The following is a 15,882-nucleotide window of genomic DNA, read 5'->3' on the forward strand; positions in this document are numbered from 1 at the left end:
CAGGACCTGGGATCATGACCTGAGCTGAAAGCAGAGGCTTTAACCCACTGAGCCACCCAGGTGCCCGTTAGGCAAAGGCTTTAACTCACTGAGCCACCCAGGTGCCCCTCAAAAGCACATTTTAAAATTCATAATGTTGGGGCACTTGGGTGGCTTGGTTTGTTAAGCAACTGACTCTTGATTTCTGCTCAGGTCATGATCTTGGGGTCCTGGGAGGAGCCCTACATCAGGCTTTGCATTCTGCAGGGAGTCTGCTTAAGGATTCTCTCTCTCTCCCTCTCTGTCCCTCCCTCTGCTTGCATGCTTTCTCTCTTAAGAAATAAAATAAATAAATTTAAAAAGATGAGAATGGGTTTTTGTACTCTGCTATAGAAATATAAAGCCCCAAATGGACTTAAAAATCATGGGTGTTGGGGTGCCTGAGTGTCTGATTCTTGGTTTCAGCTCAGGTCATGATCTCAGAGTCTCTGGATGGAGCTCTGCCTTGGGCTCTGCATTTAGCAGGGGGATCTGCTGGAGATTCTCTCTCTTCCACTTTGTGCTCTCACTCTCTCGAATAAATAAATAAATCTTTTTTTTTTTTTTTTTAAAGATTTTATTTATTTATTTGACAGACAGAGATCACAAGTAGACAGAGAGGCAGGCAGAGAGAGAGAGAGGGAAGCAGGCTCCCTGCTGAGCAGAGAGCCCGATGTGGGACTCGATCCCAGGACCCTGAGATCATGACCCGAGCCGAAGGCAGCGGCTTAACCCACTGAGCCACCCAGGCACCCAATAAATAAATCTTTTTTAAAAAAAAATCTGTGCTCGTTGGTTCTGCTTCTACTTACTGGTCATAAAACTGCTTGAGTCCATTAGCTATTGATCTCTTTCCTGGAGTAATTATTAATTTGTTTGATCCCAGAGGATATTTTTAAATATGCCTCATGCGTTTTCCTTCCCTTTAAGTTGAATTTAATAATATCTTTGAGTTAAGTATAATTTTTTGTTTTAATTCCCCTGAAGTGATTTTTCTAGGTAGTAATAATATCTGTGTGTCTCTGTCGTTACTGAAGTATTGCCCCGGAGGAGAGCTGTTTGACTACATAATTTCCCAGGATCGCCTGTCCGAGGAGGAGACCCGAGTTGTCTTCCGTCAGATAGTTTCTGCGGTTGCTTACGTGCATAGCGAGGGCTATGCTCATAGAGACCTCAAACCAGTAAGTGACTGTCACACATGCTCTCAGGTTGAGAGTTCAACACCATTTACTGGTAGTTACTAGTTGTCCAAGTGTTCTTTCTGTTTATAATCTATCTTGGCTTCTTTTTTTCTTCCACTCATAATGTGAACACTTTTTTTTTTCCTTTTTTTCTTTTTTGTGCTGGTAGGCTTTTTTGGATGTACTTGATTATTGACATTCTATATATTTGTTCACCGTGGGCAACATTATGAATGTCTTTGTAATCAGCTGGGGAATATAAACCTCAGGATTTTATCTCTCAGAAAGAGGAGTTTTGAGTATTTTCTTCAAGAATATTGTCATTGAATATTTTCCCTTCAGTACTCTTTTCCTAACCCCATCTTCTTTTAATTTTAATTCCATTTTGCATCAGAAGGGAACAGTTCAATGGAATGAAGAGACTCTAATTTTCAGAAACAGAATAAAAATGTGAATACTCTTAAGTCTGCAGGCTCTGACTAATATGAATGATGGTGAATGTGGATTTTATGTTACTTGATATTAGGGTCAGGGACCTAGAATTGTTTGGCAAAACATGGCAATGTTACTATCCTTTCCCTCTGTTTATACCCAGTCCTTTGATTTGAGTTCATTCTTTTGGTTTGGCACACACTGTGTTTGCTTGTAGTTGAACTTCAGAGCACCAAGGAGAAAATGGTTTATGTTAAAGTGTCTTGAGGGGAAGCAGGATCATTATCAACATTCCTCCTCTTTCCCCTTCTATACTTCTTTTCATTTCATTTCATTCTTTTTAAATGATTTTTGTTCTATTGTTCCCAGGCTGTTTAATATAAACAATCTTAAATCTTATTTATTGGTTTTGCTGCTGCCTGGACAACATCACACAGAACCTCTAGTGGCAGGGTCTGCAGGCAGAAATGTAACTGTGACAAAGGGTTTTAGAAGAAATGCTTATCATACGGAAGCAGAAGTCTGCATTACATTTCCTGAATTTGGAAAAATGCAAAATATTGTAACTTTCTTATTGAAAAACTAGGTAGCTCTGCTGTCATCAGCCACCTCCAGTTCTGTTATACTCCAAGTTCTGTTGAGAATCTCAGATGGCAAGCCTGTCTTGTGAACGTGTGGTGCAAAGCTCAAGAAGTCTATAATCTTGTGGGCCAAACTCATCAAAGAAGAAACAAAAGAATGGGAAGGCTACATAGATGATCCCCAGTTGTCCAGACTCTCAAGTTCATTAACTGCACAACAAAAAACCACAAGTGCAATAATATATGCTGCTTCAAAATATTTATAACTCTTGAAGTAAAGGGGAAAGAGAAGAAAAAAAAAACTCTGAAATTCCAACCAAAATATATTGCATTTGCATCTTTTTGTTTGTTTTTATACTTTTTTTTTAAAAGATTTTATTTATTCATTTCACAGACAGAGATCACAAGTAGGCAGAGAGAGAGGGGGAAGCAGGCTCCCTGCTGAGCAGAGAGCCCAATGCGGGGCTCGATCTCAGGACCCTCGGATCATGACCCGAGCCAAAGACAGAGGCTTTAACCCACTGAGCCTCCCAGGCACCCCCTGTTTTTATACTTTTTATAGTGTTTGCTTTTGTCCTGAATATATATACTATAGATATGTAAAGGGTTTCTCCCCCTAAAATCTGTCAGTCCTTGCATAAGTTCCCCCAGAACACCTAAATTTCCTTTCTATTTTTTAAAAGCCTACTATGGGAAATACTCTGGAAATAAATGTCTTATATGTGAAAGAAAAGCATATATATTTAAAAATTGTTTTTAGAAATGGCTAGAGGTAGGATGTGATATAAGGAAGTCAATACACAGTTAACGAAAATATCTTTGTTTTCCCAGGAAAATTTGTTGTTTGATGAATATCATAAAGTAAAGCTGATTGACTTTGGTCTCTGTGCGAAACCCAAGGTAAGTACAGAAATCAAAACACATTTATTTCCTTTGTAAATGCACCTCTTAGTATGTTATCTTGCAGTGACTCCCACTTAGCCTTTATTGAGCCTGGTTGCAGCCATTAAGAATGTTAAATTTCATCCCTTTTAGAAGTTCTCTAGATGATTCTAATATGTAGCCAAGATTGAGAACCACCGCTCTAGGTGCGGGGTTGGTCCACCTGAAGACCCAATGGGTATGCTCTGAATTTTCAGTGCCGAGGTGACATGAGGTCATTACATTGTGAATTCTGAATTGGTCATGTTTTGCAATTTGAGTATGTTGCCACTAGATGATGCTTTTGTTCATTTAAATAGGAGTTTTGGGAATTTAGTGCAGGTCTTTTTTTTTTAATCCAAGTGGTTTTATAACTAACAGTTACATTTTGAGAGACAGTCCCCTTTTTTAATAAAAGAAGAAGAAAGAAGTCCATATGCACTTTTAAATTTATCCTGTTATATGTTTCCTTAATTTGCACTCCACAGTTAAATACTGGTGTTCTCCAGTGTATCTTCTCTTTGAGGTGACTTTGAACTTCCCAGCTGTGCTATCTGCAGAGCTCCTGTGTGGCTGCCTGTTGGAGGCTTCCTCCTGAGTTCTCTAATGATGGCACTCACGGTCTCTAAAATGAGCTGTCTACACTCATTAAGAATGTTGAAATCGCAGACCTGTCTCAGCCCTTTGCAGTCCCATGATTATTTCCTGCCCCCCGTCAGAATGAGCTAAATGCAAAGGGAAGCAGATTTTGCCCCTTCCTCTGAATGTTTGATTCTTTCTGATTTTCCTCTCCTTCCCTTGGCTCTTCAGAGATTGTCAGTGGAGCCTTGTGTCTGGGATTCAAATGCTATAAGGCATTTTTTTGATCCGCAGCCATATAAAGATAAAACATACTTTAAGTAGATAAACTGGTTTAAGTCATGTTCTCCACAGGAGGCAGTGGAAAAGGTTTGTGACAGACTCCATTAGCTTTTATTTATGGCTGCCACAGATTCGATCCACACAGACACCATCTAAAAAAAGCAGTGTTGTCTGGGAGAGGATTGCCTCCGCTTTCTGCTGAGGAGTTCACTTCTGGGCATGTTGTTGCAGTTGTAAATGAAATTTTGCAATCTCCCAAGTCGTTTGCAAGTTGTAAGACTATACAAGCATTGGGTGGTTGTATCATTTCCATTCTGTCTTGATATTCTGTGGGAGAGCAGAGGATGTTGGGCAGATCCCTCATTTTCACAGTTCTGGAAGCTCAGGCTGTGATTTGTGTTAGAACTGGGTCTAGAACACAGGCTCCTGAGGTGCTGTTTTGTGCAGCAGGTCCCTCTCTCCCCTCTTAGAGAAGCCAAGCTTCTGTATTTGTAAAGATTTGGTATTTGAATTAGGGTCCAGGAAAATAATAGCCCCTTTTCTTTGAGTACTTGGGGGGCGGGAAGACACTGGGTGCTTGGGTGTCTGGTAAGCCGATTAGTACGTGAGTGGACGTCTAGGAAAGTATGAACCTGACTTGACTGAGCTAAGGGGAAAAGGATTTTGTTCATGCTGGGTTGCAGTGATGCTGCAAATCCCAGAAGGAGGGAAGCATGCGTATGGGCAGAGTATTGAGTTGGCTGCAGAGTCTCTTCGGGGTAATCCTTCATCTAGCTTCTCTTTGGTTGTGCCAAAAGAATGTTTATCAAGGTTTTGATTTTGTAAGGCCTGTAACTAATGAGTCTTTCATTTTTTCTTATTGGCAGGGTAATAAGGATTACCATTTGCAGACATGCTGTGGGAGTCTTGCTTATGCAGCACCTGAATTAATACAAGGCAAATCCTATCTGGGGTCAGAGGTAATCATTCACTGATTAACTCAGTATATAATCAATATATATTTATTGGTGATTTCTAAGTGAGCCAGGCATTGTGCATTGGGGATATTACAATAAGGTAAGAAATAATCTTGTTCTTCAAAGGGTTCAATTTATTCAGAGAGTCAGCTATAAAGTAACACATAAAATGAATAACTTGCAATAAATATAATAAGACATGGTATACTTATGAAGCAGGGATACATTTCTGGTGTCCTTGTTGCGGTTGCTTTTGTGTTAAACAGTACCATAGTTTAAAGTGGTTAGTCCAGCCAGGAAGAGCACAAGGCCACAAGAGCAGAGCTACCTAGATGCTGGCTAACTCTGAGAAAACTTGCACTTTGTTCATAGCCGACTATCTGAGGCCTGCAGTCCTGTGTGGGAGGCCCAGGCTCAAAAGGCCTGGGAATTGCTTTTTTACTTACCATTTGCTACTACAAGCTAGTCAGCCCTTTCCAGTGTCTGGAGTACTAATTTTGCTGATATTAATATCATAAGGCAAACAAGGTTTAGTTATTAAAAGCTCAGGAAATGCTGGATTGAACAGTTTTCTTCAGTTCAGGACATCTCCAAATCTTTTATTTTATTTTACTTTATTTTTAAAGATTTTATTTTCGAGAAAGCAGAGAGAACAAACGGGGAGGGGGGAATGGGTGGAGGGAGAGGGAGAAGCAATGCGGGGCCCAATCCCAGGACCCCGGGATCATGACATGAGCCAAAGGCAGATGCTTAACTGACTGAGCCACCCAGAGGCCCCTGGACATCTCCAAATCTTTAATATGTTCTTGTACAATGTTGTCCTTTGGGGAACATCACAGAGAACAGCTGGTCTTGATTTGCCTTGCCTACGGAGTCCCCTTTTTATGTGGAATGTCTTTTGGAGCTAGTGTTACGTCAGAGAAACTTTGACATGTGTCCATTAACTTTATTTATAACAAGAGAAGACAGGAACTGACTTGTTTTGGTGACTTTTAGTTGGATATAATTTCACAATTAGGAATAATGCAGATATGGAATGAGGAACTTCTGTATACGTTTAGTTATATTCACAGTTGTTTACATTTTTCCCTATTTGCTTGATCATTCTCTATGTTTGTATATATGTATATTCTTTTTTGAACCAATTGAGAGTAAGTGTTAGACCTTATACCCTTTTATCATTATGTACTGCATATATTTCCTAAAAGCGAGGACCTTCTCTTTTATACCCATACTTTAGTTCTCAAAATCAGGAAATTTAACATCGATACAACTTATTTAATCCATAATTCATATTCCCATGCTGCTAATCATACCACTAATGTCCTTAGCTATATTTTCCCTCTGGTCCAGGATTGAGTTCAGAATCATGTAACGCATTTAGTTGTCATGTTTTTTTGGTCTTCTTTAACCTGGAAGAGTTCTTTACCCTTTCTCCATCTTTGACCTTGATGTTTTTGAGGAAGCTCGTTATTTTGTAGAAAGTCTCTCAATTTGAGTTTGTGTGAAGCTTATGGTTAGATTCAAGTTAGCATTTTTGGCAGATACAGCACAAAGGGGATGTTGTGGCCTTCTCAGTGAGTTGTAGGGAAAGGAACAAACTTTCACTGACCATTTAACATAGTTTTGGAATCATGCTAGGTCCTTTTCTTTTTCGGTTGTGGTAAAAATACATGTAATGTAAAATTTACCATCTTAACTTTTTTTTTCTTAAACAATTTTAACCATTTTTAAGTGTACAGTTCAATAGTGTTAGGCAGGTTCATATCGTTGTGCAAATAATCTCCAGAGCTCTTTCCATTTTGCAAAATGAAACTCTATATCCATTAAATAATTACTCTCTATTCATCCCTCCTCCCATTGCTGGCAACCACCCTTTTACTTTCTGTGTGAATTTGACTACTCTAGGTACCTTATAAAGTGGGGGCATACAATATTTGTCTTTTTATGACTGACTTATTTCATTTAGCACAATGTCTTCAAGGCTTATCCATGTTGTAGCATGTGTCAGAATTTTTTCCTTTTTTGGGGGCCTGGGTGGCTCAGTTGGCCCATCCATGGATGAATGAATAAACAAAATGGGGTATAGATACACAATGGTATATTATTCAACCTTAAAAAGGAAAAAAAAAATCTTTTTTTTTTTTTTTTAAAGATTTTATTTTTTTGTTTGAGAGAGAGAGAGTGAGTGAGCAAAAGAGCAAGAGCAGGGGGGAGGGAGAGTGACAAGCAGACTTCCCTCTGCACGGGGAGCCCATCATGGGACTCAATTCTAGGACCCTGAGATCATGACCTGAGCTGAAGTCAGATGCTTAACTGACTGAGCCACCCAGATGCCCTAGTAACTCTATTTTTAATTTTTTGAGAAACTGCCATACTGTTTTCCATAGTGGCAGCAACATTTTACATTCCTACAACAGTCTACAGGGTTCCTTGTACAAGATATTTTTTATAATTGTCATTTATATCCACAGAGATCCTAGGGCACCTGGGTGACATAGTCGCTTGAGCTTTCTACTCTTGGTTTGAACTAAGATCATGATCTCTCTGTAGTCGACCCAACCCTGCATCTGGGCTCTGCACTCAGTGAGGAGTCTACTTCACATTCTTCCTCCCTCTCCCTCCCCCACTCTGCTCCTCCCACTCACCTGTAGGGCACTTGTCCTCTCTCTCCCTCTCTCTCTCAAATAAATAAATATAAAAAATTAAAAATAAATAAATAAATTCTTTAAGTCCACAAAAATCCTTTGGAATGAATATCACTACTATTTCATTAAGTTAAGATAAAGAAGTTGAAGAAATTGAGGCTCAGAAATTAAGTGCCTCTTCGGGGTCACATAGTTGGTAACTACAGGTCAACATTTGAACAGAGTGAGGCTTTACTGTGTACCCCTACTTTCTCTTTTTTATTATATAATAATTTTCTTAAATATTTATTTGAGAGAGAGAGAGGGAGAGAGAGTGAGCACGAGTCAGGGGCTGTGGCAGAGGGAGTGGGAGAGGGAGAAACAGACTCCCCACTGAGCAGAGAGCCTGATTCGGGGCTCCATTCCAGGACGCTGAGATCATGACCTGAGCCAAAGACAGCCGCTTAACCGACTGAGCCACCCAGGCCCTCCATAATAATTTTTTTGAATAGACTTTTTTTTTTTTTTACATTTTTAAAAAAAGATTTTATTTACTTGTTTGACAGAGATCACAATTAGGCAGAGAGGCAGGCAGAGAGAGAGGGGGAAGCAGGCTCATCACTGAGCAGACAGCCCAATGCACTGCTCGATCCCAGGACCCTGATATCATGACCTGAGCCAAAGGCAGAGACTTAACCCTCTGAGCCACCCAGGTGCCCCTTTTTTTACATTTTAAAAAAGTTTTAATTCCAGTATAGTTAACATACGGTGTTATATTAATTTCAGGTGTACAATATAGTGACTCAGCAATACATTACTCAGTGCTCATCATGATAAGTGTACTCTTTAACCCCCTTCACCTATTTCATCCATCCTTCCACTCACCACCCTGTATTTTTCCCACTGTTCCATCTAGTCTCCTAGGGGGAGCGGTAATCATATGCCTAATGCTCACAGGATTCCTAGGGGACTGGTGGTGAGACCCTGCTGGTTTGAATGCATATGAGATTTTCCTATGGGATCTTCAGGTGTTTTCTTGTCTATTTTAATTTAATTTAATTTAATTTTGGAGAGAGAACGAGAAAAAGCAGATTGGGGGGAGGGGCAGAGGGGAAGGTAGAGAGAAAATCTAAAGCAGGCTGCATGCCCAGCGCAGAGACCAAAGCGGGGCTCATTCTCTCCACCCGGAGATTGTGACCTGAGAGGAAAGAATAGGACAGTTAACTGACTGAGCTACCCAGGCACCTCTCTCATTCATTTTAATTTGACTTTCCATCCTTCTAGGAGAGTGTCCCAAGGAATTGTATGAGGCACTTGTTAAAAAATGTAGAGCTCAGTTCTGTATGCTTAACAGATTTTGATTCAGTTTTCTTTTTTTCTTTTTCTTTTTTTTTTTTTTAAGATTTTATTTATTTATTTGAGAGAGAGACAGTGAGAAAGAGCACGAGCAAGGAGAAGGTCAGAGGGAGAAGCAGACTCCCCATGGAGCTGGGATCCCGGACTCCAGGATCATGACCTGAGCCGAAGGCAGTCGTCCAACCAACTGAGCCACCCAGGCGTCCCTCCTTTTTCTTTTTTTTAAAAAAGATTTTATTTATTTATTTGAGAGAGAGAGCACGAGATGGGGGAGGGTCAGAGAGAGAAGTCAACTCCGCACTGAGCAGGGAACCTGCTGTAGGACTGGATCCTGGGACTCCAGGATCATGACCTGAGCCACCCAGGTGCCCTGGTTCTGTTTTCTAAGGCGGGGCTAAAAAAAAAAAAAAAAAAAAAAGAAGAAAAGAAAAAGAAAAAGAATCTTCATTCTAAAATAAGTATGTTAGGTAGTTCTGTTGTTCATGGTCCAGATCATGCTTTAAGGAATGTCCCATGGTAAATATCTCTAATTCCTTCAGTGATTTCTCACAGGAAATGGTTTCAAACCCCTCCTCCCTCTGATCATCATCATCATTATTATTTTTTTCTTATTTGGCAATTGGTAGCTTATGGATTTACTTGCATTTGCTTTGGTTTATGATTTTAGTTGATTAATTTATTCTCATATCCAATTCAAAACAGTGCAGGAAAGGTGTTTGGATGAGTTAACTGAGGAATACTTTTTCTGTTTTTTTCTCTCTGGTAGGCTTAGATTTCTAAGGGGATGTTGATTTTATTTTCTTTATCTTTTTATGTGACCTCAGACATAATCTCTGTAGCCCACTCCTTCCTGTGCAGCCTGTTTGCTTTGAATTTAACACCCTGGTCAGGAGTGCTGTGCTATCAAGGCTTAATTTATGGATTATTTCACATCTCTGAGGCATAAATTGTTAATTTCTGACCTCTTGCAACTTGGAAGAAGAAATCAGGTGTTTGCCTGAAAGTAAATTATTTACTTGGGACATTTTAATAATTTCATATGATTTGGTAGACAGGACTGGGTTAGATTTGGGTTACTTAGTACAGGCACTACCTAGCTGTGATGCTGCTTGAATTATTTTAACTGTGTTTCTCTCCTCTGCCTAACACCTCCTGCTTTAAAAAAAAAAAAATGCTTGGGGTGCCTGGGTGGCTCAGTTGGTTAAGCAACTGCCTTCGGCTCAGGTCATGATCCCAAGGTCCTGGGATTGAGCCCCGCATCGGGTTCCCTGCTCCGTGGGGAGCCTGCTTTTCTCTCTCCCTCTGCTGCTCTGCCTGCTTATGCTCTCTTGCTCTCTCTGCCAAATAAATAAATAAATAAATAAAGAAAGAAAGAAAGAAAGCAAGCAAGCAAGCTGCCCTTTTTACCTCTTAAAATTTTCGTAAGGCTCAAGCGAGGGTGGGAGCTGTGACTTGTCCTCAGCCAACAGTGACGTCATTATTGACTAAGGCCAAATACCGCTTGAGTAAGTAGGTAGTACTTAGGACTCAGAGGACACACGGATATCTTATGTAAAGGTTAAGCTTCTTTCTGGGATCTTGAGATTTGTAGGGGTGTTTGTGCTGGCAGGCTAATTTCTAGCATCTGTATTTGAGAAGTCAATTGTTGAACGTTTTTAAGGTTTCTTTACACAGAGAGGACTTTACAGCACAGTTTAGTCACATTTGCAGATTGTTAGAAGTAAATTTTAAGACTTGTTTTGACATCCTCGTGCATGTTTATATAATCCTCACCTGTAATAAGCCCTCGATAGCACTATAGAATTGTCTTCCAGAATCAGAGCCCTGGCTCTATCTCCTTCCTTATCATGTCCCATCCAGCTCAGCCAACTGGGGATTATTTTCTCTTAAGTGTTAGAATCCAACACTGGAAGAAAGTGCATGAACTGAGTCAGGAGACCCAGCTGGTTGGCCTCTCATTGACTGGGTGACTTCAAACAAGCCTTCCTTTCTGAGCTCTAGCTTCCCTGTCTGTGGAATCAGCAGGCTGACTTGGATGGTCTCCGTGCTCTTTTGCAGTTCTCTAAGATTCTGTGAGTTTGTTAAGTGTACTGCCCTTCTGTAATATGCTCTAAATGTTTTTTTTAATTATTTTTTTCTCCTCAGGCAGACGTTTGGAGTATGGGCATACTCTTATATGTACTTATGTGTGGCTTTCTACCATTTGATGATGATAATGTCATGGCTTTGTACAAGAAGATTATGGTGAGTATGACAAGGCATAGGATTTCAGTGTAAAAGTTCTGTACTGCATACTATTTGCTTCTATCCATAAAAGTACAAAAACCGGTAAAAGTAATGTGTGCTGTTAGAAGACAAGATAGGGGTTATGGTTTGGAGGAAGGAATGAATGGAAAAGGGGTCGGGGATTTCTGTTGTGTTTCTTTTCTTTTTAAGATTTTATTTATTTATTTGACGAGAGAGAAAGATCACTAGTAGGCCGAGAGGCAGGCAGAGAGAGAGGGGGAAGCAGGCGCCCCACCAAGCAGAAAGTCCGATGTGGGACTCGATCCCAGGACTCTGAGATCATGACCTGAGCCAAAGGCAGAGGCTTAACCCACTGAGCCACCCAGGCACCCCTCTGTTGTGTTTCTTGATCTGGGTGCTGGTTATACTTGTGTATTCAGTTTTTGAAAACTTGTCCAGGTGTGCCCTCATAATATGTGTACTGTTCTGTGTGTATATTATACTGCTTCAGTAAGTAGCTCAATGAGACAAAAACAAAAGTAAGATGATTTTTCTGCTAAGAGTTTTTGTTTTGTATCCCGAAATAATACCTTAGTAATTTACTGGGTTAAATCACATTCTTCTATTGAATTCTGATAAAATATGAGAAATGGTTTCTTTTTGAAGGTAACATTTGGCTTTAAGGTATAATAAAACTATAGTTAAGAGTACTGTTAGCTTTGTTAAAATCGTATCTATCAGAGACAGGAAGTAGATTTGTGGTTGTGGGGGTTGTAGATGGAGTGGCAGTGGGGGAGTAACTGCTAATGATACAGGGTTTATTTTTGGGGTGCTGAGAGCATTCTGGAATTACACAGTGACAATGATCGCATAGCTTTGTTACTGAACTGAACACTTTGAAAGGGTGATAAGTTATGTGAATTATATTCAATTAAAAAAATCCTCGGGGCGCCTGGGTGGCTCAGTGGGTTAAGCCTCTGCCTTCGGCTCGGGTCATGATCCCAGGGTCCTGGGATCGAGCCCTGCACCGGGCTCTCTGCTCCGCAGGGAGCCTGCCTCCACCTCTCTCTCTCTGCCTGCCTCTCTGCCTACTTGTGATCTCTGTCTGTCAAATAAATAAATAAAATCTTTAAAAAAAAAATCCTCAAAATCACGTATAGCAAGGAAAACAGTAAAATTCTTTTCAATGATTTCATGTTCAAAGCAAGCTAACACAAGAAGATATGTAAAGAGGAAGAAAGAGCACCGTTTTGTGCCCCTAGCAAACCAGGGTCAGACCAGCAGAGCAGCTTCTCTCCATGAAGTTTGAATTCAGTTCTGTTGAACAAGTATTTCCAAAGGTCTTCTTTGTATGAGATACTGGAAGGCATGAACAGGGATCTGTAAAACTTGATCATCATCCATTTGATTCTTGTTGGAGACAGATACAAGACTATCTAAAAAGGGTGAAGGGTCAGGGATGCCATATTATAACAGAGATATAAATGAGGCTAATACAGGAATGGGTAAGGCTTGTGGGAGAACATGTTCGAGGAAGTGAGGTTTGAGCAGGGCTTTCAAAAAAGGGTGGAAGTACTTCAGAAAAGGATGTGGGAGAGAGCATGCTGATGGAGTAGACAGTATGAGCAAAGATAGAAGATGGGAGAAGCATGAGGGAAAACTGACGATTTCTGTAGCTGGACCACTGGGTTTCCAGCACCCTTTAGGGAGGGACACTACCAAAATCAACTCTCATTCTTTGGACGTGTTACACTAAATGGAAATGGGAATTCCGGTTGGCTCATTTCTTGCCGTATAGAACAAGTTTAAGGGTACTGAGTTCAATCTTCAGTTTTTAAATTTATTTGATTTATTATTTCCTATATCCCATCCTGGAAGAACCTTTAAAATCCATGCCAGAATGACAAAGAATAGTTTTGGGAAGAGATGGAATGGTAGTAGTTCCAACTCTTTGAAGGCTAAGGAGCTCTGATGGATGCTCGGTTCACGGTAGCTGTTAGCACTGCTTTGGGGAATTGTGTGGGCACGTGCTTCTTCTTGGGAAGGGGAGAATGATGGGGCAGTAGCTGGCAGCCGGCTTCCTGGGACTGGCTGCTGAGGTAGCCAACAGCCTGTATTTCCTCCTTTCCCTTCTCCAGAAGACTCTTTTGGCTTTATAGGGTAGTAGCGGTTGCTTTGGCTCTGGTGGCTCATGGTGGCCACAGTTCCTGACTACATAGAGCCATAGCCTACTCTGTCCCCAGCAGTGTACAAGAGAAATAGTGGTAGGATTGCTTTATTGCTTCAGCTTTGCTTAGAACAGAAATGGAGCGGGATGGAGGCTGGTCTTTGGGCAGTTCAGCAACAATTATCTAACTATGCTTTTTAAAAAAAGAATTAGGCTGGGCTCTTCAATATTCATTCTTTTTTTTAAAAAGATTTTATTTATTTATTTGACAGAGGTCACAAGCAGGCAGAGAGGCAGGCAGAGAGAAGGGGGAAAGTAGGCTCCCCACTGAGCAGAAAGCCCGATGCGGGACTCGATCCCAGGACCCTGAGATCATGACCTAAGCTGAAGGCAGAGGTGTAACCCACTGAGCCACCCAGGCACCCCAATAATTCACTCTTTTTGCTGCTCTTTTCTTTAAAGTGTAGTAGAGCTATGTTTCTTGTTCTGAAAATAATTTTAGTACTGTAACTACTAGTATATTTTACCTTACTCTTTTTTTTGGAATTCCATGCCAAAGAAACTGACAAACATATTTCTCCTAGATGAACTAGAATTGGATCTATTCGGTGGTATAGCATGAAATCTTATATACCGTTTAGAATTCTAGAAAGACAGTGTGGGAACACATAATCCTAGAAAGTCACTGTTGGAAAGATCTTATAAATTATGTTTTCTTACCTCTGCTTCTTGTTTCATATTTAAATCTTGACTAAAACTTCTTCTGCCTTGGCTATGCCGACGTAATTTCTCTGCATATTAGCATCATTTGGAGTGCTTTAAAATATATTGGGTCTGGCCCCCAGAGCAATTAAATCAGAATCTCCATGGTGTTTTTTTTTTTTTAAAGATTTTATTTATTTGACAGAGAGATCACAAGTAGGCAGAGAGGCAGGCAGAGAGAGAGGGGAAAGCAGGCTCCCCGCAGAGCAGAGAGCCCAACGTGGGGCTCGATCCCAGGACCCTGAGACCATGACCTGAGCTGAAGGCAGAGGCTTAACCCACTGAGCCACGCAGGCACCACTCCATGGTACTTTTTAAATCCAAGATCTCTGCTTTCTGTCTGTGGACAGAATATGGCAAATTACTGAGCCTCTTTGAGTCTTAGATTCTTCCTCTGTAAAATGGATGGAATGATTGTTTTTACAATCTAGGGTTGTTTGGATTAAATGCATTAAGCTATGCACAGCACTCAGAGTAGTGCTCGATAAATGTTCGCCCTTATTCATATACATGTCCAACTTTGGTTTGCCAGTATTTTGTCCAGGACTTAAAATTTGTTCAGCGATTAGTATGTACTTTCTTTTCTTAAACTGTTTTATTTGTTTGTTTTTGGTTTTAAGATTTTACTAGCCCCATAAAGTTAATTTAAGGGTATTTTTCCTATTATTGTTTCATTAAACTGAACTCCTGATCATCTCAAATGAGTTTCAGTTCAGTTTTGAACATAAAGAAGGTGCCCATTTTGTCTAATTTCTCAGAGTTAATTGGTATAAGATTATTTATCAGTGGCAAAGTATATATCAGGTTTTTATGTATCTTTTTCAAATTATGCATTTATAAGGAATTTTATATTGTATCTATTTATGCTATTCCCTTTCCAGTTTTTTCACATGAATGGAATTTCCTGAAGTTATGGCTATGCTAGGGGCAAAAGTGACTGTTGCTGTAACAGGAGCTAGGATTGACATTGTTTTGTGAACATGGAGACTTCTGAGGATTATTGACTTCTTGATGATAAGTACAGGAATCATAGTAAGACATTATGCCAGAAAAGATGACTATAATAATTTTATCCAGGGGGCACCTGGGTGGCTCAGTGGGTTAAAGCCTCTGCCTTCGGCTTGGGTCATGGTCCCGGGGTCCTGGGATCAAGCCCCGCATGGGGCTCTCTGCTCAGCAGGGATCCTGCTTCCCACTCTAGCTCTCTGCTTACCTCTCTGCCTACTTGTGATCTCTCTCTCTCTCTCTGTCAAATAAATAAATAAAAATCTTTAAAAAATTAAAAAATAATTTTATCCAGGAAAAGTTATGAATATTCACCTTGGCCATGCAAAGGCTCAGTCTGACTTTGGACAGTCTAATTTCTATATACCCCATGGATATCCACCTAGTAAAACAAAATGAGGTACTGTAGGCATTTACCAACTATAAACTTTGATTTTAGAATAATTATATCTTTTTTATAATGATGATTAGACAGGCTGTAATCTTTGATTTGCAATGTTTAAATGTAATGCGCATGTAAGAAGACTGCTTGGCAGATGGGCCTGCATTCAGCTCCTCCAAGTTGTATCAAGGCAGTAGGGACAAGTTAAACAGAAGGGGTAGGTGGACCAAGGATTGAGGGCAGGATATATTGTTGTCTTATCCTATTGGAAATAGTAGTTGATCTATCATGGAATTGTTCCTACCAAGTCTGACTCTTGAGTTAGAAGTGTGATGCACAGGTGTGTGAATAGTTCCAAATCTGTGCTGATCTGTGCTGTAGCTTAACTTACTCCTTTCTAGAGTGCC

At 40.3% G+C, this 15,882-nt stretch overlaps 1 protein-coding gene and 1 pseudogene across 9 annotated transcripts in view; both read left to right on the forward strand.

Annotated features, from left to right (window-relative positions):
- Positions 1–15,882, forward strand: part of LOC111145797 (maternal embryonic leucine zipper kinase) — an 86,599-nt gene that overhangs the window by 7,432 nt on the left and 63,285 nt on the right. For 6 of the 9 annotated variants that reach the window (XM_022501017.1, XM_022501016.1, XM_022501020.1 and 3 more), the window contains 4 exons: positions 1,056–1,199; positions 3,044–3,112; positions 4,861–4,953; positions 11,079–11,177. In XM_022501017.1, the coding sequence (XP_022356725.1) occupies positions 1,056–1,199; positions 3,044–3,112; positions 4,861–4,953; positions 11,079–11,177 (405 nt within the window). The remainder of the gene's footprint in view (positions 1–1,055; positions 1,200–3,043; positions 3,113–4,860; positions 4,954–11,078; positions 11,178–15,882) is intronic. The other 3 variants (XM_022501021.1, XM_022501024.1, XM_022501023.1) reach the window with 2 other exon arrangements.
- LOC111145915 lies at positions 2,042–2,815 on the forward strand (annotated as a pseudogene).

Source organism: Enhydra lutris, unplaced genomic scaffold, assembly GCF_002288905.1.
Source record: "Enhydra lutris kenyoni isolate GAN:26980312 unplaced genomic scaffold, ASM228890v2 scaffoldscaffold13, whole genome shotgun sequence".
In the NCBI taxonomy this organism is placed as follows: Eukaryota; Metazoa; Chordata; class Mammalia; order Carnivora; family Mustelidae; genus Enhydra; species Enhydra lutris.